The 24,786-nt window shown below is 47.6% G+C and overlaps 1 protein-coding gene across 6 annotated transcripts in view; it reads left to right on the forward strand.

The window, feature by feature from the left end:
* The first annotated feature begins 553 nt into the window (after nucleotides 1–553).
* Nucleotides 554–24,786, forward strand: part of MARK2 (microtubule affinity regulating kinase 2) — a 134,614-nt gene continuing 110,381 nt past the window's right edge. For 2 of the 6 annotated variants that reach the window (XM_084823816.1, XM_084823817.1), the window contains exon 1: nucleotides 554–1,100. In XM_084823816.1, coding sequence (XP_084679942.1) covers nucleotides 1,047–1,100 — 54 coding nt within the window. In that variant the 5' untranslated portion in view covers nucleotides 554–1,046. Of the gene's footprint in view, nucleotides 1,101–15,114; nucleotides 15,197–23,716; nucleotides 23,843–24,786 lie in introns of those variants that run through there. The other 4 variants (XM_084823814.1, XM_084823822.1, XM_084823823.1 and 1 more) reach the window with 4 other exon arrangements.

The raw sequence follows: 24,786 nt of genomic DNA on the forward strand, positions 1-24,786 counted from the left end.
GGGTCGAGGTAGAAAATTCCGGCACATGGAGCAACTCAGGCAGGTGTTGTGTGCAAAACTTGCCACTGTTTGACCAGGGATCAGCGAAGCACAGAACAACTCATTCGGTTGTTTCCGTCCATTCCGAGCAGACCCCGTTCGGCTATTTTCGCACATTGCAAGCCGAAGCGCGTTCGGCTGTTTCCGTCTATTTCCGAACTTCTCGGAGCCTCCCCCCCCCCCCCGTTTCCGGATGTTGCCGCTATGTTTTTTCCCTTCTTCTCCCACAGTGACTTTCTCTCCAACCCCAGAGCGATAGAAAGCTTTAGCCACGCCCCCTTTCCCGCAGAGGCCACGCCTTTCCCTCCGTCCAACCAATCGACTCTCGGCCGGCTTCTTCGGCTGTTTCCGCGCACCGTGGGAAGCTGAGTCGGCTTCGCCTTCGGGTCTTTCCGCCGACCCGGCGAAGCGGGGTGGATGGCGACGACGAGGCGTGCAAAGCCGCGGCTGTTGTTAAGGCCGCTTTCGGCTATTTCCGGAAGCTCGGCGGAACTTCCCGAAGCCCGGCGGAGGCGGCCATGTTGGGAGCCGGCGCTGTGCGAAGCTGAGGGGCGGCGAAGGGAAGCTCGGGCATCGGCAGCGGAGGGGAGACGGTGTCCGAGGCGGGCTCTGGAGGCGCGGTGGGGCTCGCGGGCCTCGAACCAGCCCCAGACTCGCTTCGGGCCCCGGGGTTTCCCCACTTGGGGGTTTCCGACCGGTGCGGCCTTGTCCCAGCGTCTTATCCCCGGCCTCGCGTGATCCGTCAAGCCGAGCACCCCTCACCCAAGCCCGGCGGAGCGGGGACCCCTTCATGCAGGGTCTGTGCTGGTGCTTCCCGACAACCCAGTGAGCCCCCCCTTTCCCCCATGCTGGTGGCCTGGCCGCCCCCCTCGCCGTGAGGAGGAGGAGGAGGAAGAAGAGGAGGAGGAGGAAGAAGAACCTGACCCCTTCCAGCTGGGTCAGGGAGGAGGCGGGGAAGGAGTTGAGCAGCTGGGGGGACACCCCCTCAGGCCCTGCCAAGGGGAGCCATGTCGAACAGCGGCCGGAGCCCCCTGCCCACCCTGACTGAGAACACGGAGCAGGTAAGAGGGCAGGATGGGAGCTGCTGTGCATGGGGGGGGGGGAGAGAGGGCAAATCTGGGGCACCTTTAATCCCCCTGTAAGGGAATATGCGATACTGAGGAAGAGCTGAGTCTGGGTTGCCAACTGTGTGTGTGCACACGTCTTCTGTGGCTTTTAAGCATCAGCCCAATGCATGCAGTACATTTCGTAGGGGGAATCCTTTTCCGTCCTGTCATAGAGATAAAGGGATGGGTGGTGATGGAGGGGGGGGGGGAGCTCTCCATCTACTGCTGTTGAAAGGCAGAACTGGAGCAGGGCCAGTTAAAAACAACATCCACAGCACGCACAGGTGGCAATCCTGCATGGTAAGCTAGAGGGATCCTGTCTCTTTAAGAGTAGCATGGAAGGGAGAATCTAGCTAGGCAGATGTGATTCTCTTCTCCTTCAAACATCCCCCCCCCAATCTCTGCAGCAGAATGATGGGAAAAGCTTAGAGTTGCCACCTTCCCCACTCCCCAACTCTCTCTGCTCCTGTGTCTTTTAAAGAGCAGCCTTCTGAGGCATGCAGAAATGCAGCAGATTGTTCAGTCACTTTGTGCCGATGCCAGGGTAAAGCTTAACCTGTGATGCTCCTATGTTTTGTCAGGTGCAGGAAAAGGGGCAATTGTAACCTTTCCCTATTATAGTAGTGCTCCAAAGATTGGGGCGGGGGTATTCAGTTGCATTTGGCTCAGTTCTCTTTTCCGTGCAGTGCTTAAAAGAAGCCTTCTTGCAGCTGTTTTCCATGAGGGGTTGTCATGCTTTTTTCAAGAGAAGGCCGAGAGAAGGCCATTGCTTCGTCTCTATGCGGGGGGGGGGGGGGGACTTTCTCTGTGTGTCAGGTTCCTGTTAAAAGGCACAGGAGTAGGGCAGTAAAACAGCCAACAGAGTGACTACCCAAAGTGAACTTATGGCAAGGGAGAGAGAAGACCTGACAGGGAATCCTCTAAAGGTAGACCTGTGGGTTTTTCAGGGTGGTGGTGGCGGCAGTAGCCGTGAACAGGTTGTAGGTGATGGGGTTGGGGAATTTGTCCAGGAAAGTCCAGGAACTTGGGAAGAAGGTGACATTTGGGTGGGTATCTCTTTTCACTGCTGCCTGTTTAGGACATGGCATATGGTAGATGTCGCTTTGGTAGGTGATTTGGGAAGAACCAAACAGACACTGGGGTGAAGTTGTGGAAAGGTGAAGTTGAAGGTGAGTGTGGGAAATCCTACTGTCATCTCTTCTCTCTCTTTCTGAGGAATGCCTCAGAAGAGGGAGAGAATGGGGTTGACACTGAGAGGAACTGCACTCTGTGGGAGGACTCCCCCCACTCCCTGTGGTCTTCCCTTTCTAGGCGTATCTGGAGAGTGGGTGACTTGCTTGTTGGAGTGGAAGGGGCAGTTGAGGAATGGGAGGGAGAGGAGATTGAAAAGGGAGCTGGACCTTGTGTGTCTGTGTAATCTTTTACATAGGAGATAATGTTGTTGAGTAATCTATCACTATTACTTTCATCTGGTAAGAGCTGATGCTGTGGGGTTCTCTGCGGTGCCAACTGCATATTGTGTGGAGGACCACAGGGCAATATCCCCCTTCCTCTCCAGTCCCCCCATCCATCCCAGACAAGCACTCTGTGTGGTGGGGGGCACCACTCTTGTCTTTATGCTTCCCCCTGGATTTGAGCTGAGAGAGCTGATATCTTCTGATATGCCAACATGTATACTGAGTGTGTATGGGATTTACTCTCACCCAAACTGCACTCTTAACTATTGCTTCATCTTGGTTGCACAGTACAGGGACACTGTTTTCTGGACACAGCCCTTGTGAGGGAACACATGGCTATTGTGAGGGAATGCATGGCTTCCGTGGCTATTGTGTCTGAATATTGAATTGGCCATATGTTGTGGATGAAGGGGAGAGAAGGTTACTATCTCCTCCGTGGAGGTATACCTGTTACAGTTAAGCCCTTTTAGAGGATTTATCCTACAGCAGCCTTCCTCAATCTGGTGCCCTCCAGATGTTTTGGAGTTCAACTCCCATCAGCCCTGGTCAGCATGGCCAGTGGTCAGGAATGCTGGGAATTGTAGTCCAAAAAAATATGAAGGGAACCAGTTTGGGGAAGGCTGTCCAAAAGTTAAAAGCTATGTCTTAACTTGCCCCTGCCCCAGCTGATACGCCCTTGGGGACCTTACTTCATGAGGTGTCTTGTCTGGATGATTTCTACTTTCCTACTTGATCTGTTTTTAGTGGACTAAACAGCCCATAAGTGTCAAAAGTGCTCCATCTAATCCTTACAATGTAAAATAGGACACTCTTCTTATTCCCATATTACAGTTGTAGGGTGGAGGCTGATGGAACAGTGGCTTTGGCAAGGCTGAGTTTGTGGGTGAGGTGTAGTGTCAACCTGGGATTTCCCAGCTCACACTCTCAACTCAAGGTGGTGTCCGTAGGGTTCCCAAGGGGGTCTCCCATCTAGGTGCTGACCAGGCCCATACCTGCTTAGCTTCTGCAAGATCGCTGTACCTTGTGCTCTCAGACCGTGCCCTCGAACGTTGTGTGACCCCTTTGTCCATGCACACATGCCAGGCCGCAGGTTCAGCCCTTAGCACCCCCAGTTAAGTAGCCTCAGGTAGCAGAGTTGGTGAAGGCCCTTCTCTGCCTGAGGCCTTGGCGAGCCACTGCCAGTCTGAGTAGACAGCACTGGGCTTGATGGATCAAGAGTCTGATTTCTTAAGGCAGCCTTTCCCAACCATGGGTCCCTGGGTAGTGTTGGGCTACAGCTTCCATCATCCCTGACTATTGGCAGTGTTAGGTGGAAGTTGTAATCCAGCAACATCTAGGGACCCAAGGTTAGGAAAGGGTGGCTTGATGACTTCCTAATAGAACTAATGTCAGTGTTAGAAAAGTCCCAGGTGTTGATTCTACCTGTTGCCCTGAAATTGGATGCCGATGGCTTACAAGCTCGATTTTCTTTTTCTGGCCTTTACTTATCGCCAGGAATAAGAGGCTTGGAGCAAGTGCACATGGGCTGGCTTTGCATGTTTGCTTTAGTGTGTGTGTGTGTGTGTTCTTTGGGTGAACCAAACATTTGCAGTGTGTCCGAGAGGACGCCATGCTGGTAGAGAGCTTTTACTTCTGTGCGGGATGCTGAACAGATACAAAGGAAGACGATAATAGTCGGCCTTTTATGAATGCTTCTGTCTTATCCCTTGTTTTATTTCATGTGTGAACTTTCCATATGCTCCTGTCATCGGAGGGGATTCTGCATTGTAGCCTTCTGTAGTTAAGCTTTGAGGAGCTTGACAGTTTTGGTGATGGCGCTGCATCTGTGGAGTTCCCTCTTTGGGGAAGCCTGTCATATCCATTCTCCATTAGCTTTTCAGAGGCTAGTTAAGACCTGCCTATGTCAGAAGGCCTTTGGTGAAGTGGGTTGAGATGGTGGCCAGAAAGAATGCTTGGCTTTAACTGCCAGTTGCCTTAAGCCTGCAGAATTGAAGGGAAGCCTTTTCTGGCCCCATCCATCAGGCAGAGGACTACAGGCTACTGGCGTGAGAGAGAGAGAGAGAGAAGGAGAGTATAAATGTGTGACCTGGTTCACACGACAGCTCCTTGTGGGTTATTTAACTCATAATGAGCCTCGGCACCCCTTTGCATGTCAAACCCCTGCTAGAGGGTTGTCTGTCAAGTGAACTATGGTCTGTTCTAGGGTTATGCGGGCATTGTTTAACCCTTGCATAACCTATCTTTGCCAGGTTTGCACAACATGACAACCCCCGAGCAGGGTTGGATATGCGAAATGGTGGCCACACAGTGTTGTGCAAACCAGCCCAGTGTGTGTATGTGCTGGGTTTTTTTGTGTTATTACCTGTTGCTTATAAGCCTCAAGACTTGTTTAATTGAAAGCTGGGGTATAAATCTTCAAAAAAGACGATGCTATGAATTGTACCTTCCTAGATTTTCAGCTATTTCTATTTTAGATGTTGATCCATCTTTGTATGTTGAAGTTTGCACACCACTCTGAACAACCTGCTGGGGTTGTAAGGCCAAATATACAAGTGACTAATTGGTGCAGTTCTGTTGTGTGGTCTGGTGGTTAGAATGATGAACTAGGCCTGGGCAGTGGGGAGGCAAGACCCAAGTTCAGTTCCTTGCTGTGCCACGAACTCAGTGGATGACTTCGAGGGCCAGTCACACTCTCTTATCTACTAGGAGTAAAGGAGAGATTAAAAATGTAAGAAACATACATTGTATAGTCCAGCCTTCCCTAACCAGGCACCTTCTAGATGTGCTGGACTAATTCTTCCATCATCCCCAGTCAGCATGGCCACTAGGAGTTGTAGTCCAACATATCTGGAGGGCACCAGGTTGGGGAAGGCTGGAATAAATAACAGATCTTCAGACAGGTGAAGAAGCCGCATAACAACCCCCTTTCCCCTAGTGAGCTATGATAGTAGGGAGAGTGAGGCCACCTAGACCCAAGGAATAGATACTTCTTTGCTTCCTGTCAACACTGTATGCAAGGAAAAATCATCTGTGCACACTGCTGCCTTCCTCCTACTTACGTTGCTTGACTGCCCACGGAACCAGCACTTGCTCAGAGCCGAGAAGAAAAACTGCTTCCCACCCTTTTTGTCTCATTCATCCCTGGTATGCGGTTCTCTTTCTCTCTGGTTCTCTTTCTCTCTTCGGCTTCAACAGCTTCCTGTTCTTGTGGGCTGCTCTTTGCTGCTTCTGCAATCTCTTAATGGTGTTGGTGGGGCAACTTATTCTTTGGCTGGGCTGGCAGGGGGAAGAGTGCATCAACAATAAGTGGGCTGTAGCCAGAGGCTAAAAATTGCCTTCTTTAGAAAATATATGTGGCTCAGCTCCTTCTTGGCAGTTGACTCCCAGGATAGCCCTACCAGGGGGGATGGTTGATCAGTGGCTGTTAAGGGGACAGCGGAGTGGGAGATGGATCGACTTAGGTGGCACAGTCCACAGGAAAGTTCCCCTGGGCAAGCCTCTTTGAAATAAAGCTTTCCCAGAAGAATTTCCATCTGGACTGTGCTCCATGTTAATTGGCTGTGAATCATGGAGGAAGAGGCAAAAAGATGTGGCTCAGTGGTAGAGCACCTGCTTTGCATGTAGAAGATCCCAGGTTCAGTCTCCGGCATCTCCAGGTAGGGTTGGGAAAGACCCCTATCTGAAATCCTGGAGAGCCACCTCCAGTCTGTGTAGACCAGAGGCAGAGAACATGGTCCTCCAGATGTTGTTGAAATACAACGCTCCCATCATCCTTCACCATTGGCCATACTGTCTGGGCTAGATGGGAGTTGGAGTCCAACAACATTTGGAGGACCAAAGATGTCTCACTCTGGTGTAGACAATGGTGGGCTAGATGGACCAGTGGTTTATGTTCCTACATACCTATGTGTGCTTGCTGTTTGGATTGTACAGTGCAGACCCTGAAACATCTTGGACCAGCAAATCCAGTGTGACTTACATTTGGTGGGTCAGAAACTCTTTCTTTCCTATTTTTGGTTTAGCAATGGCTGAAACCCACTAAAGCAACTCAATGCTCCTTTGTGCCCTGATGCTGCCAGGGTGATTGAAATCCAGGGACCCCATCCTATGGTGCATCTTGCTGGCCTGTTTAGAGTCTGCTTGGATGCACTATCCTGCTGTGTGCTGCCTGTGCTCGCTGCCCCTTCTCTTTACTTTCAGGCAGTTTTTTGGCCTTGTAAGAAGGCTGGGATATGACTACCTTGTCCTTTTTGTCCACAAGATGCCCTTTGCTTTGCTAGCCCATTGGGCATGCTGCCTTAGTCAGTTCAGATATCTCCCTTTAGCTTAGAAAGTGACTTCCTAAGTTAATAGTACATGATCTTACTTGCGGTGGATTAACTGACACAAACTGACTACCACATTCCCATGCACCCATGGTGATCCTTGAGTTCTCTTCCTGACCACTGACATGGTGCCACATTTCTCTTTTCTCCCACTTCAGATCCCTTCACAGAACACACCTTCTCCATGAAGCCATTGTTTCAGCTGCTTATTGTGCTTCACCTACTGAAGCCAAGCTGAAATCAGACTTGTAAATAAGCCCACAAAAGTTACTAGCTTGCTAATTTTTTTTACTCGCCTGCTGAGAGACTAGTACCATGTGTTCCCATGCTGGCCATAGTGAAGAGGAAGCCAGCATGGAAATGCAGACTATTAGCCCTCTTAGCAGGCAAGTTAACTTTTCTTTTTGGCCTTTTTTCGGGCAGGCTGGTGAAGGAGGGGCAGAGCTGAGGGATAAGAATCCCTCTCTTTGCAGCCAGCGCAGAAATCAAGTGGACTGATGGAAAAGGTATGGAGAGATCCATCTTTCCTCCAACAGCCCACTCACTCTTTTGCATGGAATCCAAGTTAAATCCAAGGCTGGACTAAATTGAGAGCCAATATGATGTAGTGATTAGAATGTTGGACTGGGGAGGCATGGGCTACAAACACCAACCCAGATGTGAAGCTCACTGGCTCAGTCACATTTGACCTAACTTATCTCACAGTGATGTTGTGGGTGATAAAATGGGGTGAAGAAGAAACATTTGTTATGCTCTGAGCTCCCTGGAATAGGCTCACGATATAAGTTTAACAAATAAAGGTTGCATTGCTGCATTTGCTCACTTTCATCTGCCATTAAGATTCCCTCTCCATTTTGCCTCCATGTCTTCCCCACCATTGGAATGTAGATTGTAAGCTTCTTGGGGCAGGGACTTTTCTCCCTTTCCCAGTAAGCAACAAAGTAGCCCTTGGGAAGTCCTTCAGGCTGCTTCACTTCTTACTCATCATGTATTTGCCACTAAGGGTTTCTCTAGGCTCCCTCTTGGTCTACTCTTTATTTACACGGTTTTATTTTGCTGCCACTACATTTTGACTTTATTGGTAAGGTTTTGATTTTGACCCTCCTTGGGAAATCACTTAGAAAAGGGAGCATATGCATAATATATTAATAACAATAATTGATCAGAGGAAGAAAAAGCTGTTTTGGACCTTACGTACGGGGGAGTGGGGTTTTGCCCGGAAGAGCTGATGCCTGCTTGAGTCTGTTGTCCAGCAGGTTAAGTGGTAATTGAGGGCAACTCTTTGCTGTATTGAGCGTCAGTCGACTCTCCGTTGTTGCTGTTTCTTACATGCGGGGGGAGGCTCTCTCTTTTGAGAAGGTAGTTGAAGGGTGGGGCGAGGCAGGGTGCAGCTGTTCCGGTTCTGCAAAGGCTGTGAGCGCCCTTGTGACGTGCCGAACAGATTACAGGGGAAAGGTAGCAGGGATAGGTAGGGGTGGTTACTCGAAAACACCAGCTGCGAGAGACGGGCCTGGCAGGGCCTGAATTCCACCTCAATGAGCCTCCACCCGCTGGCTTTGCTGTCCTCTCCTCCGGTGAGTCTCTTCAGACCCTAAGAGCCAGCGGTGATGCCTCCTGCAGCTGCCTTCCATTCTGCTTCCTCTTTCCCCCCATTCCCAAGGGAGAATGGTCACCCTCCCTATGCACCTAGGAGCCAGGAAGCCTGTAACTTAGGATTTGGGGCTCTCCTCTTCCTTTTTATATGCAAGCACATACGTGTGTCTTAGCAACAAGGCCTGAAAAGGACGGGTCGCATGGAAATGAGACAAGTGTAATAGTGGACTAAATATATCTCTAGCATCCCTTATGTTAGGGGTGTTGCAGGAAGGAGTTGTGGGGGGGAGCAGGTTTGAATCTGGGGCCTGGTACTGTTTCTTCTGAACCCTTCTGGCCCTTCATTTCATCCATGATTTTAAACCAAAGGTGGGTTTGAAGAAAGAGAAGTGCATACCACACTTTGGTTTGTAAAGCAACATTACTCCTCTCATTCGCTATTCTCAACAGTTTCTTCCAAATAACTAAATTTGGCTGACATTTAACCATGACTGATAAGACGTACTCCCCCCTTTTCTTTCCTTCACTGCTTCAGTTTAAAATAGTTGAGGCTGGAGAAAAATGATTAAAGTGCAGCTGTTACAGGTAACTGAGTTGGACAACTGGAATTCGGATTTCTTTTTTTGTTGTTTCCTGAAGAGTGTGGGTCTATCCCACCCCCAGTCAAGCTTTAACTTGCGGGGGAAGTTCCCCTTTCTTCAGTTTTATGCTTTGAATAAAATGTTGTTGCTTTTCATGAGCACCTTTTGGTAAATCTTCCCAGTTGTGTATCAAATAATAAATGGTTTGTTCAAGAATCCAGGCTTTCTAAAAGAAAGGTGGGGGGAGAGCTACTCCTTTGCCTGGATTGAATGCTTGTGTACATGCAGCTTAAATCCTGTTATATAATGTAATCATACAAAATTCCCTTTTTATTGGAGACTGTGTCCCCAAGGGAGAACTGGTCCACTCATTCAATTATCCTGATGCTTTTGATGTAGCTGCAACTTTTCAGATAAACATGTCTGTGTTCTACCTTGTTTGGCTGGATCCTTCTCCTGCTCAGTGAAACCTTGAAATGTGGCTTAAGAGCCTTTGATCCCTTTCCCAGTTGACCCTTATACCATCATCTCTCCAACTTGGCCCCACTGTGCTTTTGGTCTGGGCCCTGTCACTTCCTTGAGGGGTGGGATTGTTCTAAGGGACATAGCGAAGGCATATTGCAAAAGATGTGTGTGTTCCTGTGGGAGAAGAAAGCAGCGTAGGTAACATAAAACATTCCTTCTATCCCAGCAGCACCTTCTTCCTTGCTTGTCATCCCCCCCGCCCCGCCCTCCCAGGGCCATGCTGATCTGTGATTACAGCTTTTCCATGCTGTGTAGTGAGGAAGGGACTCCCTTTCTCACCCAGCAGCATGGAAAGGGAGGAAACTTCCTATGGGGCGAAGAGGTCGCTGTGTCTGTCTGTGGGCAGTTGGCTGCCCTTCGGTGCCGTGTGGTGAGAAAGGGAGCCTTAGGCATCGTGCCCTGAGAATGCTTCGAGGGACCCTGATGCACTTTTGCAGCTGATGCTAAGTGTGTCTGGCCATGTGGGCTTCCTGCGTGTGACACTGTCCTGCTCTAAGCACTCTGGAGGGAGAGCAAGCTATATTGTGTATGCATCTATGCTGACTGACATAAGAAGATATGAACTTAAATACTCTTAGAATTTGATGACTGACTTCCACCCTGAGAGCTTCCAAAAGTTTAGCACTAATCTATTTAAACAACATTTCCCCAACGATTCTGTCCTACCCTGTCTGACTACACACCCCTGTTTCCCAAGCAGAATGAGGAAGAGAAAAGACCTGACTTACAAGGATGTTGCGCGGAGAACTATCACCCCTCTACCTTGAGACTTGGGCAGACAGTTGCTGGTGTGACAGCTCAGCCCAGTGATGCCAAGGAGGTGAGATTTAAGGCCCTTGCCGCTCTCTGCTGCCTCTGCTCCAACTTTTGTGCTGCGGGGTCAAAGCAGACGTAGAGAAGGGGCTTTTACTGCAGTGCTTCTGTTTGGATCCAGGTTCGCTAGGGATCCACTGGTAAAACAGGCCTAGCCCAAGATAACCAGCCTAGAAGTTGAATGGCAGGGTGATTGACAAGGCCAAGGAGGGTCACGACCCCCTCGGCAGCAAAGCGAGGAGTCATTCTCATGAAGGCAGCTTGCCTCCCGTACTCCTACCCATGTAGGACAGGTTGCTTGACACGTCTCAGCTTTTGAATGTTTGCATTCTTGCTAGGATCCTTTTTTTTGTGGTGGTGGGGTCTTTCGTTGGTATTTTTTGAGATGATTGCTCCCTCGCCTTCCCTCTCACTTACTGCTTTTCACACTTTGTATTAGAAAAATGTAATGGCAGATACAAACGGGATTGACTTATGGATGGCAGCTAGCTGCTCCTCGGTGTCCCCCATTTACTCTGATTCCTCTGCGTGATGAGGGACTGTGCCCAAGTGTGGCGGGGTGAACTGCAGGGGCTCTATACCATGGGTGTCCTGTCTTTTATTCAGACCCTGTTGAAGGGGGGTTCTTAACCCACCCTTTGCTTTTCAACGGGAGGGTGGAGGAGGAGGAGGGTTATAGTTCTTCCTTGCCAAACTGGTCAGACTAGTTCTGATAATGATGTGTGCGCTCTTTGTTTTTCTGGGGCCACATACTGCTCTGGGGAAGAGAGAGAGAAAACCCTGCATGTCCATCTTGCAGGCTACGCTTGATAGATGGGGAACTTTCTGTAACAAGTACATTAAATACCCACTGGTGGAAAGCCTGAGCTGCAATTGTGCAGCAAGTACATTTTGTTGCTTCTTTGCCACCCAGTATCCAAGGAAGATGGTGCTTTGTAAATCCAGTGGCTTGAAGCACAGTGATCTTGGAAATTATTGTAGAGGTATCTCCTTTTTTCATTGCTTAGTTTTTCACATGAACTCTCTCACTGAAATGTTCTTAAGGCATTGATGGCTTGTTTTTCACATCTGCCCGTCCTGTGTGCCTTAAAAAAAACCACATTGCCAACAGTGGGATTGCAACTGTTTTGTTGGTTTAGAAACTAGAACTGCTGTGATACCAAACTTTTCAGCCAAACTGGAGCACTTGGCATATTGCGGACCAATGTTTTCTATCAGTAGAGGTATTCCGGAGGCCAAATTTGGATGGTGGGGACAGCTGTCCTAATATACCTACAAAGAGGGATCTGTTATCATTCCTACTTAACGTAGAAGTTAGATGTTATTGCAAAGTTCTAAAACGCTCTTACTAAAAAGGACCCACCAAAAGCTCTCCCTGGAGCATATGCCTCAGTTCCTTGATGTGAAAGCAGCTTATGTTACGTTGGCCACAAAAACAGCAGGCCATCCTAAGACATTTGTGGCTCATTTATAGGTCCCACCCTGACAGTTTAAGGCCAGTGTATTCAAGGAGGGGTGAAGACAAATGAACACTGGGTTACTATGTAAGAACATCCCATGTGGCATCTCTACATGCATAGACAGCCATCCCATCTGTCAGCACCAGCTGAGCAGGGAAGTGATGGTTACTGTGCCACCACGTCTCCTACAGTGGCATCCTGTTCACCATACGGCCAGAGCAGTGGGACTACGGTTATGGGATGATAGCGGCTTTATAGCCAAGGCTGCAAATGGGCGAGGCAGTTGCAGGAAATGTAAATGGAGGGGACGCTGCCTGTGAGCTGGAATGATGGGTTTTATAGCTACGGATAGAGATGCGTTTACAAGGTGAATGGCACCGATTTCCAGAGTGCTGAGGGTTTTTTTTAAAGCCAGAAATGCAAAATGCACAGGAGGAAAAAAGCACCAGGTTGAGCAATCCAGGACTTAGGTGGGGGTGGGGGGAGGCGGCAAAGTACCCTTTGTGTGTAAATCTATTTTTAATTAAAACTACCTCAATGGGAGGCTTGAGTGTTCTCTCTGTGCTTTTTTCCATTTTTTTTTTAAATCTCCCCTGTGCATTATCCATCTTAAGGTTCACTCAGGGCACGCAGTGTTCTGTTACAGTTTCAGTCTGGCAAACCCATTTTCACTAGCTACTGAACTTTGTGCGAGGGCATGTGTGTGGATTCACGTGCCTTCAGGTACAGTGAATTGCTGCAGGTTCTGTTGCTGTTGAAAGTCTAATGCTAAGAAATTGAAATAAAGCTCCCCTCTTTGCTGTGTGGGAATTAGTTCTTGCCTGGAGATACACCTTCACGTTCCAGGTTCTGCTTTATATTAACTGCCACGCCTGAGAAGTTGATGTGGCTGGAGCCATACTGTTTGATGTGTTCATGAGGCAGCTAAAATTGCAGTCACCTGATGTAATACGGTTTGCTCCTCCACAATAAGGGTATAGTCATTATTTTAGTTCTCGTTTAAAATGATCCTACGTGGCAGTCTCCAAGTCAAAAAAATGCATCTAGTAGAATTGTTGTCTAGAAACAAGAGCACCCTTCCTTCCAGTTAAGCAGTCGCAGGCACCTTGTTGTTCAGTCGTCCAGTCGTGCCCGACTCTTCGTGACCCCGTGGACCACAGCACACCAGGCCTTCCTGTCCTGCGCTCTCTCCCGGAGTGTGCTCAAGCCCGTATTCATTGCATCGGTGATACTATCTAGCCATCTCATCCTCTGCTGTCCCCTTCTCCTTTTGCCTTCAGTCTTTCCCAGCATCAGAGTCTTTTCCAGGGAGTTTTCTCTTCGCATTAGGTGGCCAAAATATTTCAGCTTCAGCTTCAGTATCTGTCCTTCCAATGAGCACTCAGGGCTGATTTCCTTTAGGATGGACTGATCTGACCTCCTTGCAGTCCAGGGGACTCGTGAGAATCTTCTCCAGCACCACAGTTCGAAGGCATCAATTCTTCGGCGCTCAGCCTTCCTTATAGTCCAGCTCTCACAGCCATACGTTGCTACTGGGAAAACCATAGCTTTGATTAGACGGACCTTTGTCGGCAAGGTGATGTCTCTGCTTCTTACTATGCTGTCTAGGTTGGCCATAGCTTTCCTCCCAAGGAGCAAGCGTCTTTTAATTTCATGGCTACAGTCACCGTCTGCGGTGATCTTGGAGCCCAAGAAAATAAATTCTGTCACTGCTTCTATTTCTCCCCCTTCTATATGCCAGGAAGTGATGGGGCCGGATGCCATGATCTTCGTTTTTTTAATGTTGAATTTCAAACCAGCTTTTGCACTCTCCACTTTCACCCTCAAGAAGAGGCTCTTTAGATCCTCTTTGCTTTCTACCATTAGAGTGGTATCGTCTGCGTATCTGAGGTTGTTGATAATTCTCCCAGCAATCTTAATTCCGACCTGTGATTCATCCAACCCAGCGTTTCTCATGATGTACTCTGCATATAAGTTAAATAAGCAGGGTGACAATATGCAGCCTTGTCGTGCCTTTCCCAATTTTGAACCAATTGGTTGTTCCATGTCTGGTTCTTACTGTTGCTTCTTGACCCTCGTACAGGTTTCTCAGGAGACAGGTCAAGTGGTCTGGTACTCTGATCACTTTAAGAATTTGCCACAGTTTGTTGTGATCCACACAATCAAAGGGTTTTGTGTAGTCAATGAAGCAGAAATAGACGTTTTTCTGGAATTCTCTTGCTTTCTCCATGATCCAACGAATGTGGGCGATTTGATCTCTAGTTCCTCTGCCTCTTCGAAACCCAGCTTGTACTTCTGGTAGTTCTCGGTTTGCATACTGCTGAAGCCTAGCTTGTAGGATTTTGAGCATCACCTTGCTGGCATGTGAAATGAGCGCAGTTGTGCGGTGGTTTGAACACTCTTTGGCATTGCCCTTCTTTGGGATTGGAATGTAAACTGACCTTTTCCAGTCTTGTGGCCACTGTTGAGTAGGGATGTATGAAAGTCACTTACCTTTCGTGGGTTATGTAGATGGGGGGGGGAGGCGTTCCGTCCCTCCCCCCGGAATCCTTGCTGGGGGGGGAGGCGCTCCGTTCCTCCCTCCAGGAATCCTCCGCAGCCGGCTGTGCTCCGCAGCAGCTCCATGGAGCAGCCAGCCAGGCCTAGCCAGGCCAGAGCTGTCCGCAGCCAGATTTCCGGCCGCGGAGGGCTCTGGGTAAAAAAACAACAACAACCGCGTACGCAAATGGCGGCGGCTACGGCCACTGCCATTTGCGTTCCTTATTTTTGTCGTCTTAATCTACGTAAATATTTAAGTAGACTATGACGGCGAAAATAAAGGGGAACGCAAATAGCGTAGCGGGCGCTATTTGCGTCCCTTTTTGATTCACCGTTTTAGCCTACGTACGTAGGCTAAAACAGCGAATCAAAAAGGGACGCAAATAGTGCCCGCTACGCTATTTGCGTTCCCCTTTATTTTCGCCGTCATAGTCTACTTAAATATTTACGTAGATTAAGATGGCAAAAATAAGGAACGCAAATGGCGGCAGCTGTAGCCACCGCCATTTGCGTACGCGGTTTTTTTTTTAAAACCCACCCAACCATGATAGGCTACGTAAAGATTTACGTAGCCTATCACGTCGTGTGTGTGTGTGTTTTTTAAAAACCTAGCCATGATAGGCTACGTAAATCTTTATGTAGCCTATCACGTCTTTTTTTTTCTTTTTTTTTACAAGCCTAGAAATGGCAGCGGCGGCAGCCAGTCGGAAGAGCAGCCGCCGCTGCCGGAGCAGCCGCCGCCCAGAAGATCTGCCACAGGTAAGTCTCATCCCAGGGGGGATCCACGGGGGGGGTGGCAGGTCATTCCGCCACGGAGTTCAGGGGGCGGAATGCACTGGCATTCGGCCTCACCGAGATCCGTGGCGGAATTCTCTGACATCCCTACTGTTGAATGTTCCAAATTTGTTGGCATATTGAGTGCAGCACTTTAACAGCATCATCTTTTAGGATTTTAAATAGGTCAGCTGGAATACTGTCATCTCCGCTAGCTTTGTAGTTAGTAATGCTTCCTAAGGCCCACTTGACTTCACTCTCTAGGATGTCCGGCTCAAGTTCAGTGACCGCACTATCATGGCTATCAAGGACATTACTATCATGGCTATCAGGGACATTACTATCATGGCTATCAGGGACATTCAGATCTTTCCTGTATAGTTCTTCTGTGTATTCTTGCCACCTCTTCTTAATCTCATCTGCTTCTGTTAGGTCCCTGCCTTCTTTGTCCTTTATCATGCCCGTCTTTGCACAAAACGTTCCCTTGAGATCTCCAATTTTCTTGAAGAGATCTCTAGTCTTTCCCATTCTATTGTTTTCCTCGATTTCTTGGCATTGTTCATTTAAGAAGGCCTTCTTGTCTCTCCTTGCTATTCTCTGGAACTCCGCATTCAGTTGGATATATCTTCCCCTTTCTCCCTTGCTTTTCGCTTCCCTTCTTTCCTCAGCTACTTGTAAAGCCTCATCAGACTTTGCTTTCTTGCATTTCTTTTTCTTTGGGATGGATTGAGTTGCTGCCTCCTGAACAATGTTATGGACCTCCGTCCATAGTTCCTCAGGCACTCTGTCTATCAGGTCTAATCCCTGAAATCTATTTCTCACCTCCACTGTATATTCATAAGAGATATGATTTACGTCATACCTGAATGGTTTAGTGGTTTTCCCTATGTTCTTCAATTTAAGCCGAAATTTTGCAAGAAGCAGCTCATGATCTGAGCCACAGTCAGCTCCAGGTCTTGTTTTGACTGACTGTATGGAGCTTCTCCATCTTTGGCTGCAAAGGACATAATCAATCTGATTTCGATATTGACCATCTGGTGATGTCCAAGTGTAGAGTCGCCTCTTGTGCTGTTGGAAAAGAGTGTTTGCTATGATCAGCGTGTTCTCTTGGCAAAACTCTATTAGCCTTTGTCCTGCTTCATTTTGTACACCAAGGCCATGCTTGCCTGTTATCCCGGTGATTTCTTGACTTCCTACTTTAGCATTCCAATCCCCTATGATGAAGAGGACATCTTTTTTTGGTGTTAGTTCCAGAAGGTGTTGTAGGTCTTCATAGAACTGATCAACCTCAGCTTCTTGGACCTCAGTGGTTGGGGCATAGACTTGAATTACCGTAATGTTGAATGGTTTGCTTTGGATTCGTACTGAGATCATTCTATCGTTTTTGATATTGTACCCCAGTACTGCTTTTCCCACCCTTTTGTTGACTATGAGTGCTACTCCATTTCTTTTAAGGGATTCTTGCCCACAGTAGTAGATATGATGGTCACTTGAATTAAATTCGCCCATGCCTGTCCATTTTAGTTCGCTGGTTCCCAAGATGTCGATGTTCAATCTTGCCATCTCATGTTTGACCACCTCCAGCTTACCTTGATTCATTGATCTGACATTCCAGGTTCCTAAACAATATTGTTCTTTACAGCATCGGATTTTCTTTTCACCACCAGACACATCCACAGCTGAGTGTCCTTCTGGCGCTACCTGGGAATACCCTCTGCTCTTCCCCAGTAGTATATTGGACACCTTCCGACCTGAGGGGCTCATCTTCCGGCATCATCTCTTTTAGCCTTGTGATATGTTCCATGGGGTTTTCTTGGCAAGAATACTGGAGTGGGTTGCCATTTCCTTCTCCAGTGGACCACATTTTGTCAGAACTCTCTGCCATGACCTGTCCGTCTTGGGTGGCCCTGCACGGCATAGCTTATGGCTTCACTGAGTTATGCAAGCCCCTTCGCCACAACAAGGCAGTGATCCATGAAGGGGCGCAGGCACCTTGGATATTTTCAAATATGGATCATTTGGGGACAGCTACTCCCTACTGAATAGCTCTTGCTTAGGTCAACAGGAATTGTCTTATGAAAATGGGAAAGTAGAATCCAAGTGTTTGTTGCACCTTGGTCTGTTTGTAGCGAATATCTAGTAGCCCCTGGGGCTGACATCAGAGCCATTTTAAATTTCCCATGATGCTCCAGAGTGATACTATTTGGGGTGTGCTGCAGCATTTGTGGGAAATTTAAAATGGCAGCCATTCAGCTCTGATCGAAAGAGTGCTGTAATCCTTACAACAGCCTTGTAGTGTAGGCCAGTATTATTGTAGACAAGGAGTTTGAGAGAAAAATGGTTTGCCTAATGCCACCCTTGGCAGACAGGAGATAAGAGCTGGGGACTTCCTAGTTCAACTCTTAGCCACTCTGCTAGTCGGGCTCTCAGTTGTGATTGTAGATTGTTAACTCAGTTCTGCATTCGTTTAGTAATGTCCATGGTGTGTATTTACACAAGCACTTACTCCAGGATGAAACACTGGTTTGTCAAGATCCATTGCCTGCTGTTTGATCTTTTCCTTTATTCTGAATCCCAGTTGTCCACATCTGAGAGTATAGAGAGTGGGTCTAATGGGATTTGTCAGACAGTCTTAGATTGACCCCTCAATAATGAGAGCAGGTAGAAATAATATCTGGATATCTGTGTTAACTTCAATGTTGCAACAGTGCAAAGTGAACTCTTCTTGCCAGCAGTAGAACATGTTGTCGAGGAAGACCAAGGATCCTTGCCCTGGTATCTTCTGACACTCATGTCTTTGGGTCAAGTGAATTTTGGAAAGGCGCTTAGAGTAATAATTCAGCATCTGTTTGGGCATTGGACCTGCTCTGTTTCTCAGGATCTAGTCCTCCTCCCCTTCTTTCCACCAGTTCCTGCAACCAGAAAACAGTGCCCTGACCTCTTTCCTTTTCCACTGATGCTTGGCATCTTGCCTAGAATGAGAGTGAACTTTGCTAACCAAATCCTTTTTGTGTTGTCTTAATTATATTCAAAGAAGCTCAGAGACTTCTCTTTCCCAACTTAGTATCAGGGAAGAATCTTATCTTGGGCCAGGAAGCCCTCCAGAATTTTTGGACTATAGCTCCCATCAGCCCCAGCCAGCATGACCTATGGTGGTGGGAGTTGCAGTCCAAACTATCTGGAGGGCACCAGGTTGAGGAAAGCTGGTGTGAGTGTAGCCACTGGAAGAACCTGGCATCCTCTTGGTATCGCCTGCAGAGATGAATGCTGATTACTGATAATTGATGTAGCCCTTTTCACGTTGTTTTACCAAACTATTCCTTGAGCTGAGCGGGCGACCTTTTCTCTTGTGCCACATAGTCTTGTTGATGTGGGCTTAATATCTAGGGTGGAAGAGAGTTAGCAGAAGGCCTGTGTGAGGCAGGGGAGGATGTCTTGATGGTGGAAGCTAGAAAAACATTTGAAATTCTGAAGTCCAGTTCCTAGGCACTTGAGTGACCAGCGGGTTAAACAAATTCCTGGAGGAGAAGTCTATCAATGGCTACTAGTCCTGATGGCTATGTGCTACCTCCAGTACCAGAGGCAGTATGCCTGTATACACCAGTTGCGGGGGAACATGGGCAGGAGGGTGCTGTTGCACTTGTGTCCTGCTTGTGATTTCTTGGTAGACAGCTGGTTGGCCACTGTGTGAACAGAACACTGGACTAGATGGACCCTTGGTCTGATCCAGCATGGCTCATGCTCTTATGACCTGGGACGTAGCTAGCTCTGTAGGTAACTTCCCTCCCAGATCCAAATGGTTCTTTTGCTCTGGCTCACAGAGGCTTGTCTGGGTGGACAATTTAATCAGCATCTCTGCAGGCCATGTCCAGAAGATGTCAGGTACTTCCAGTGGCTGCATCTAACTAAGCGGTCTCACCTGTGGCATTAGTGAACTTGTTCAAAGCTGCAAGAATTTTAAGCATCTAAGTGGGCAGCCTACTTTTTTGTTGTGCTTTTTTTTTTCTTTTTTGCACTTAGCCTCAGCTTGGCATATTCAAGCAGAAATTACTCACTCTCCCTTCCTCTTTCCAGTTTCCCTTTCTGGTCATCTTGCAGTCCTGGGATACCTGGATTTTTTTTTAAAAAGGCCTGTGGGGCTTCTGGCAGGAACACCTGTGTTAACAGGAACGTATTTTCAGAACAGATTTCTGTTTTAAGTAGAAGAACTGTACACATTTTCTGAGCTGTGGGGCCGTGATTCTGCAGTAATGTGGGGCTGCAGGGAAGAGTTGCTTTTGTGAAAATGTGTAGTGTAGGAAGCTGCCTTATACCAGCTAGGAAGATTTGTCTGTCTAGACCAGTATTATCTTCTCCTGATGGGCAATATCCCTTTGGGGTCTCGGGCAGAGGTCTTTCCCGTTGCCTCTTACCTATTCCTTTTACTGGAGATGCCGGGGATTGGATCTGGGACCTTCTGCATGCAAAGCAGATGCTCTACCACTGCACTATGACCCCGCCTCAGAATGGGGCTGTCGGTGCTGTGCAACTCTGTGCAATGAGCGGAGGGTCAGGAAAAGGTTGTGTCAGGATCATCTGGGACTTGAACGGAGTCTGCATGCTGGCGAGAGCCTTGAGGCTTCAAAGGGGAGGGAAGAAAGTGGTATCAGGGCTCCTGCGTGGCTCAACCCTCAGCCCATTGGTTCTTCCTGGCCTGGCTGTAAATGCAGAGCAGGCATGGGAAACCTCTTTCAGTCTGAGGGCTGAAATCAGTTTTGGCAAAACTCTTGGGGGCCACATGCCAGGGGTGGGTGGGGCCGCACGCACGCACGCACGCATATTTTAGCTTAAAGCTATTACTTCCAATAACTAAGTAAGTTCCAGTAACTTACGAGAGGTATTTCAACCTTTTAGAGTGGGGAAAAAAACAGCACAAAAGCCAGGAAACCACCAAAATCAGTGTTTTGGGGGGAGCGCATGGGGCTCTCTGGGAACCCCAGGGTGGCTGGAGTTGGTCCCCGGGCCTGAGGTACTCCCCGGGCCTGAGGTACTCCCCGGGCCTGAGGTACTCCCCGGGCCTGAGGTACTCCCCGGGCCTGAGGTACTCCCCGGGCCTGAGGTACTCCCCGGGCCTGAGGTACTCCCACCAGAAGAGAGGTTGTAAAAATGAAAAGATTGACAGAAGAGTAGCTCTTACAAATAGGCCAGCAAGGGTCTATTCAGTGCATCTTCCTTGTGAAGTGACATCAAAGCATCACATACATATAATATCACAGCAAATGCCTAGCAGGGGCTTGTTCAGCTGCACATCTTCCAATATGAGACGTGCCTTGTCTTTTTACACCTACGCCCAAACCGGACTGTCTGTGTGAGAGAACAAAACTGGCACAAATCAGACCATTGGGGAGAAAGAAATGATGATGCTTAGTAACCAGTGGGGGAACTTCTCAGATCTCCTTGGACTTTCTCTGCAGAGAGCTGAAAGTTGCCATACGCCAACAAGGAAGTTCCAAAAGGAGACCCCAGCATCAAGCTGCTGGGTTCGAATTCACAAACACTTTCAGACTTGGGTTTCCTACAAACTGGATGTGGCTAGTTCACGACAGGAAGGAACTTTCTCCCTTTGGATGTGGATGTACACTGTTAATCTGTTATTTTTAGTATTGATTGGTGGCTTTAATTAGCTGGGCTAAGAAACCCTTTGGGGTTGAAGAGCAGGATAGATTTATTTATAAATAAAATGAAACCTTCTCTGGACAGTGGGGTGACACATCTCTCTCTTACGTTGCTGGGGCTTTCTACTTTGCTTTATAGTAACAACCCCCATCCCCTCTTCTGTCTGTACTGGTATTTGCCAATTAAATATTTTGATTATCATTAAGCTTTTCTGAAAGAAAATCATACAAAACAGTGTACAAAATGAAAACCCTAAAAGCAAAGAAAATGACAAGGGCAACAGTCTTAAAATACAACAGACAGTAGCATAAGGATCTAAAAACACTTCAGAGCAGCAGACAAATGCTTCATGCATCTGATGGAGCAGGCACTGGGCCACAGAAGCTTCTGGCATTATACATTCCTTAGTTTTTAAGATGCCACTGGATTCTTTATTTAAAAAAAAAAATTCCTATAAAGTGATATCAGAACACGAAATATGGAAAATGTTGCAGGCCTACAGGTTTACTGAGGTATTACATGAAGACAGCCCAGTAATTTATGCACGATATTTTGATATCATTTTACTGTGTTGTGGTGGTGGTGATTTGGAAGCTGCTTTGAGTGATTCCTCTTTTCTGAAAGAAAATGTAGAATCATAGAATAGTAGGGTTGGAAGGGACCTACAAGGCCATCGAGTCCAGCCCCCTGCTCAGTGCAGGAATCCAAGTCAGAGCATCCTTGACAGATGGCTGTCCAGCCTCGTCTTGAATGCCTCCAGTATGGGAGAGCCCCCCACCTCCCTAGGTCATCGATTCCATTGTTGTGTTGCTCTAACAGTCAGGAAGTTTTTCCTGATGTTCAGCTGGAATCTGGCTTCCTGTAACTTGAGCCCATTATTCCGTGTCCTGCACTCTGGGATGATCGAGAAGAGATCCTGGCCTTCCTTTCTGTGACAACCTTTCAAGTACTTGAAGAGCACGATCATATCTCCCCCCAAGTCTTCTCTTCTCAAGGCTAAACATGCCCAGTTCTTTCAGTCTCTCTTCATGTGGAGTAAAAATGTCTTAAATAATAAATAGTATTGTATTTGCTTTGACGTGCTTGCATGTATGTGAGGTTTTGATGTCATGTTATTGTAAAGCTATGATGAAGTACTCCTTGTTTAAAACAACCTTTGCATACCCATGGTCCATTCGTTTAACCCTTGAAAAACCCGCCTCAGTTGTGTTCGCATGACATGCCAAGCCATGGCAACCCTAGGTTGGGGGTTGTGCGTTCCTGGTTGGGGGTTGCATAATGGCAGATGGCACCCACTGCAGCCCCTTGAAGGTTAATTAACCCATGGTGGGCTGTTGTGACATCCGAACTGGCCCACTGTTTGTTCCTCTGCCTGTTGATTGCCTCCCGCTCTGCTGAGAACGATACCTCAGGTGAAGAACCCTGTAGTCGGTTGCCTTTTTTGTGTGATGCCTTGCACTTCTGCCCATGGTTCCTGTTACTTCCTTGGCAATGTTGTCCTGATCCTACCGGTACTTGGTCTGGATCTGTTTTGGCTGTCTACCATCTAATGCTGACATCAAGAAGGAGGTACCATCTTCCGGTTGAGGGGGAAGATCTGATGGACTCTCATGCTCTCTAAGGATGAAGAATTTTGAGCTAGATTAGAGCACTTTTATGTAGTAGAGTGTATTAAAAATTGGATTTATAGTTGCTGGGATGTAATCTTAATTAGTTGAATATCCTTCAGGTTATTCCAAAACAAATTCCCCAGGAACCACTGAAAAGGACAGTGCTGGCCTGGTACGTTGAAGCAGCTCCTAATTTGTAAGATCCTAGAGGTGTGAAGAAATCCAAATATAGAATTGGCACAAGAGCCTTTCGCAAAAGCGAGGCAACATCCTCTTTCAACATACTGCTTCCTCTGTTACTGCAAGGGCACCCTTAATGTGGGCTTCAGAGTGAGGTTAGGCTGTTTCCTGAGCAGCTGCCCCACCCGCTTGAGAGAGCCGGTCACTGAAAGACACTTTATCAGCACTTGCAGTTTCTTAATTGATGAGAGGCTAATTAGCTTAAATGGCTTTCAGCAACAATAACTGTAAAGCATAATTGCAGATGACAATATCATAAACCAGGGGTTGGCAAACTTCAGGTTTGTGGGATCTACCGAGATCCACTAACCGGAGTCTGATGCAAAAGACCGACTTAAAGAATTCTGTGCCCTGTTTTGAGTACCAGAAGTGAATGGAGCTCACGGGCCAAGGTGTTATGCAAACCCTCAGCTGTGAAGGGCTTTGTAAGGTAAGAAACAGCAACTTGCTGGGCCCAGAAGCTAATTTGTAAGCAGGTCACTAGCTGTACAATAGGCTGAAGAAGTTGCTGTCTCCCAGTGTTTTAATGAGAAGTCAGCAACATGCTAGTCGAAGTTACAAGCTGTTGCCTTTAGAAGTTGTTCTCTCTCTCAGCTGAATGAGCACCTGATTGGCTGCATCTGAGTAGTATCCTGAAAAAAGCATTGTGACACTAACCACCCAAAGGAAAGTCTAACTGACAATTATACTTGTCGATTAGACAATGCAAGACGTTGTCAGCAGAGACCCAGCAGGCTGCTTTTTCCTAATCCTTTGCCTGGGTTCCATCTGGATCTACTTTTCTCCTCCCGTTTTGCAGTTTTATCTGCTTTCACATTCTGCATCCTCCACTCCTGGCCTCGGAACCTTGTCTGCCTTTAGCCTCTTTTTCTCCCCCCTGCCCCGCTCCAGATTTGCCCCCTAGACACATTTTCTCCTTATATTGATGCTTTTGTACCTGCCCCTAGAACTTTGGCCTTTCTTTTTTCCAGCTGCCTGCTGATTTTGGCAACAGAGCCAGTACAGCTTCTGTGGCTTGGGTCTCCTCCAATTGCTGTTTGCAACCCCAGAACTATCTGAAGGATTGTGCAAACCAGGAAACACTCTGTGCTGCTTCAAGAAGTCTTGCATCCAACTAGGAGCGATGGTTAGTTCTAGTGACCCAGCATGGTGTATTACTTAGCCATAATACCTCTTTTGAACGTGCTATCTGCTACTAGCAATGTGCTTTTTCAACTCCTTGTTGATACTTATTGCACAGGCAAGATTGGGGGTCGGTGGGAGGGAATTAAATACCAGAATTACATCCACTTCGTTCGTATGTTTTCTGGTCCTACCTTCCTATACTGGTCCATTAGATATTCATTGTGGAGGAGGTGGCCACCAAATTCACTTGTATCCCTAAGCCAGGTTAGTTCTCTGCATGGATGTGTTTTTGACTGTACAACCTGTGGAAAGACAACATGTTGCTGAGCTATTTTTTAATGAATGCCTCCTTTTAACCAGTTCTGCCTGGTCATGCTTCAATACAGCATGTATTCCCTAGGAAGGGAAGAAAAAAAAATCTTTACCTTAATTACTCTGATCATGCCTTCACGGAGAAGTGGATGCTAACTGATTAGATGCTGGACTGGCCCTCTCTTAGCAAATAGGCTCAGTAAACCCCTTATGGTTCCTTGCTTCAGTGGATGAGTGCCCTAATAACATGCTCCCTGTTGTTTTTCTCTTGCTTGCTGCAGAAAGCAATTTCACTCGAAGCTTGTTCCTCGGAAGCTTTAAACCATCTGACGAGCTGCACCTCCTGCCTCAGTGCCACAGTAGCATTTTTTTGGGCATCAGCGTCTCTGCTTGACAAGCAGGAGGGTCTTCTTGCATACCAGAAGAGGGGGCATTCTGCCACTTTCATATGAGTATATGAAACTTCTTTACATCCAGTCACACAGTTGGTCTCCCCCTCCAGCCCCCCAGTTTTGCTGCCTAAAATGCTTTAAACTGGTGGTGCCAACTGTTGGATCTGGGTTTCTTCTGCATGCAGAGCATACACTCTGCCACTGAGCTATGGCCTTTCCCCAGCACAGTAGCGTGTGCTAG

The sequence above is a fragment of the Heloderma suspectum genome, chromosome 17 (genome assembly GCF_057233095.1).
Source record: "Heloderma suspectum isolate Gila_16-S chromosome 17, 16-S_ref, whole genome shotgun sequence".
In the NCBI taxonomy this organism is placed as follows: Eukaryota; Metazoa; Chordata; class Lepidosauria; order Squamata; family Helodermatidae; genus Heloderma; species Heloderma suspectum.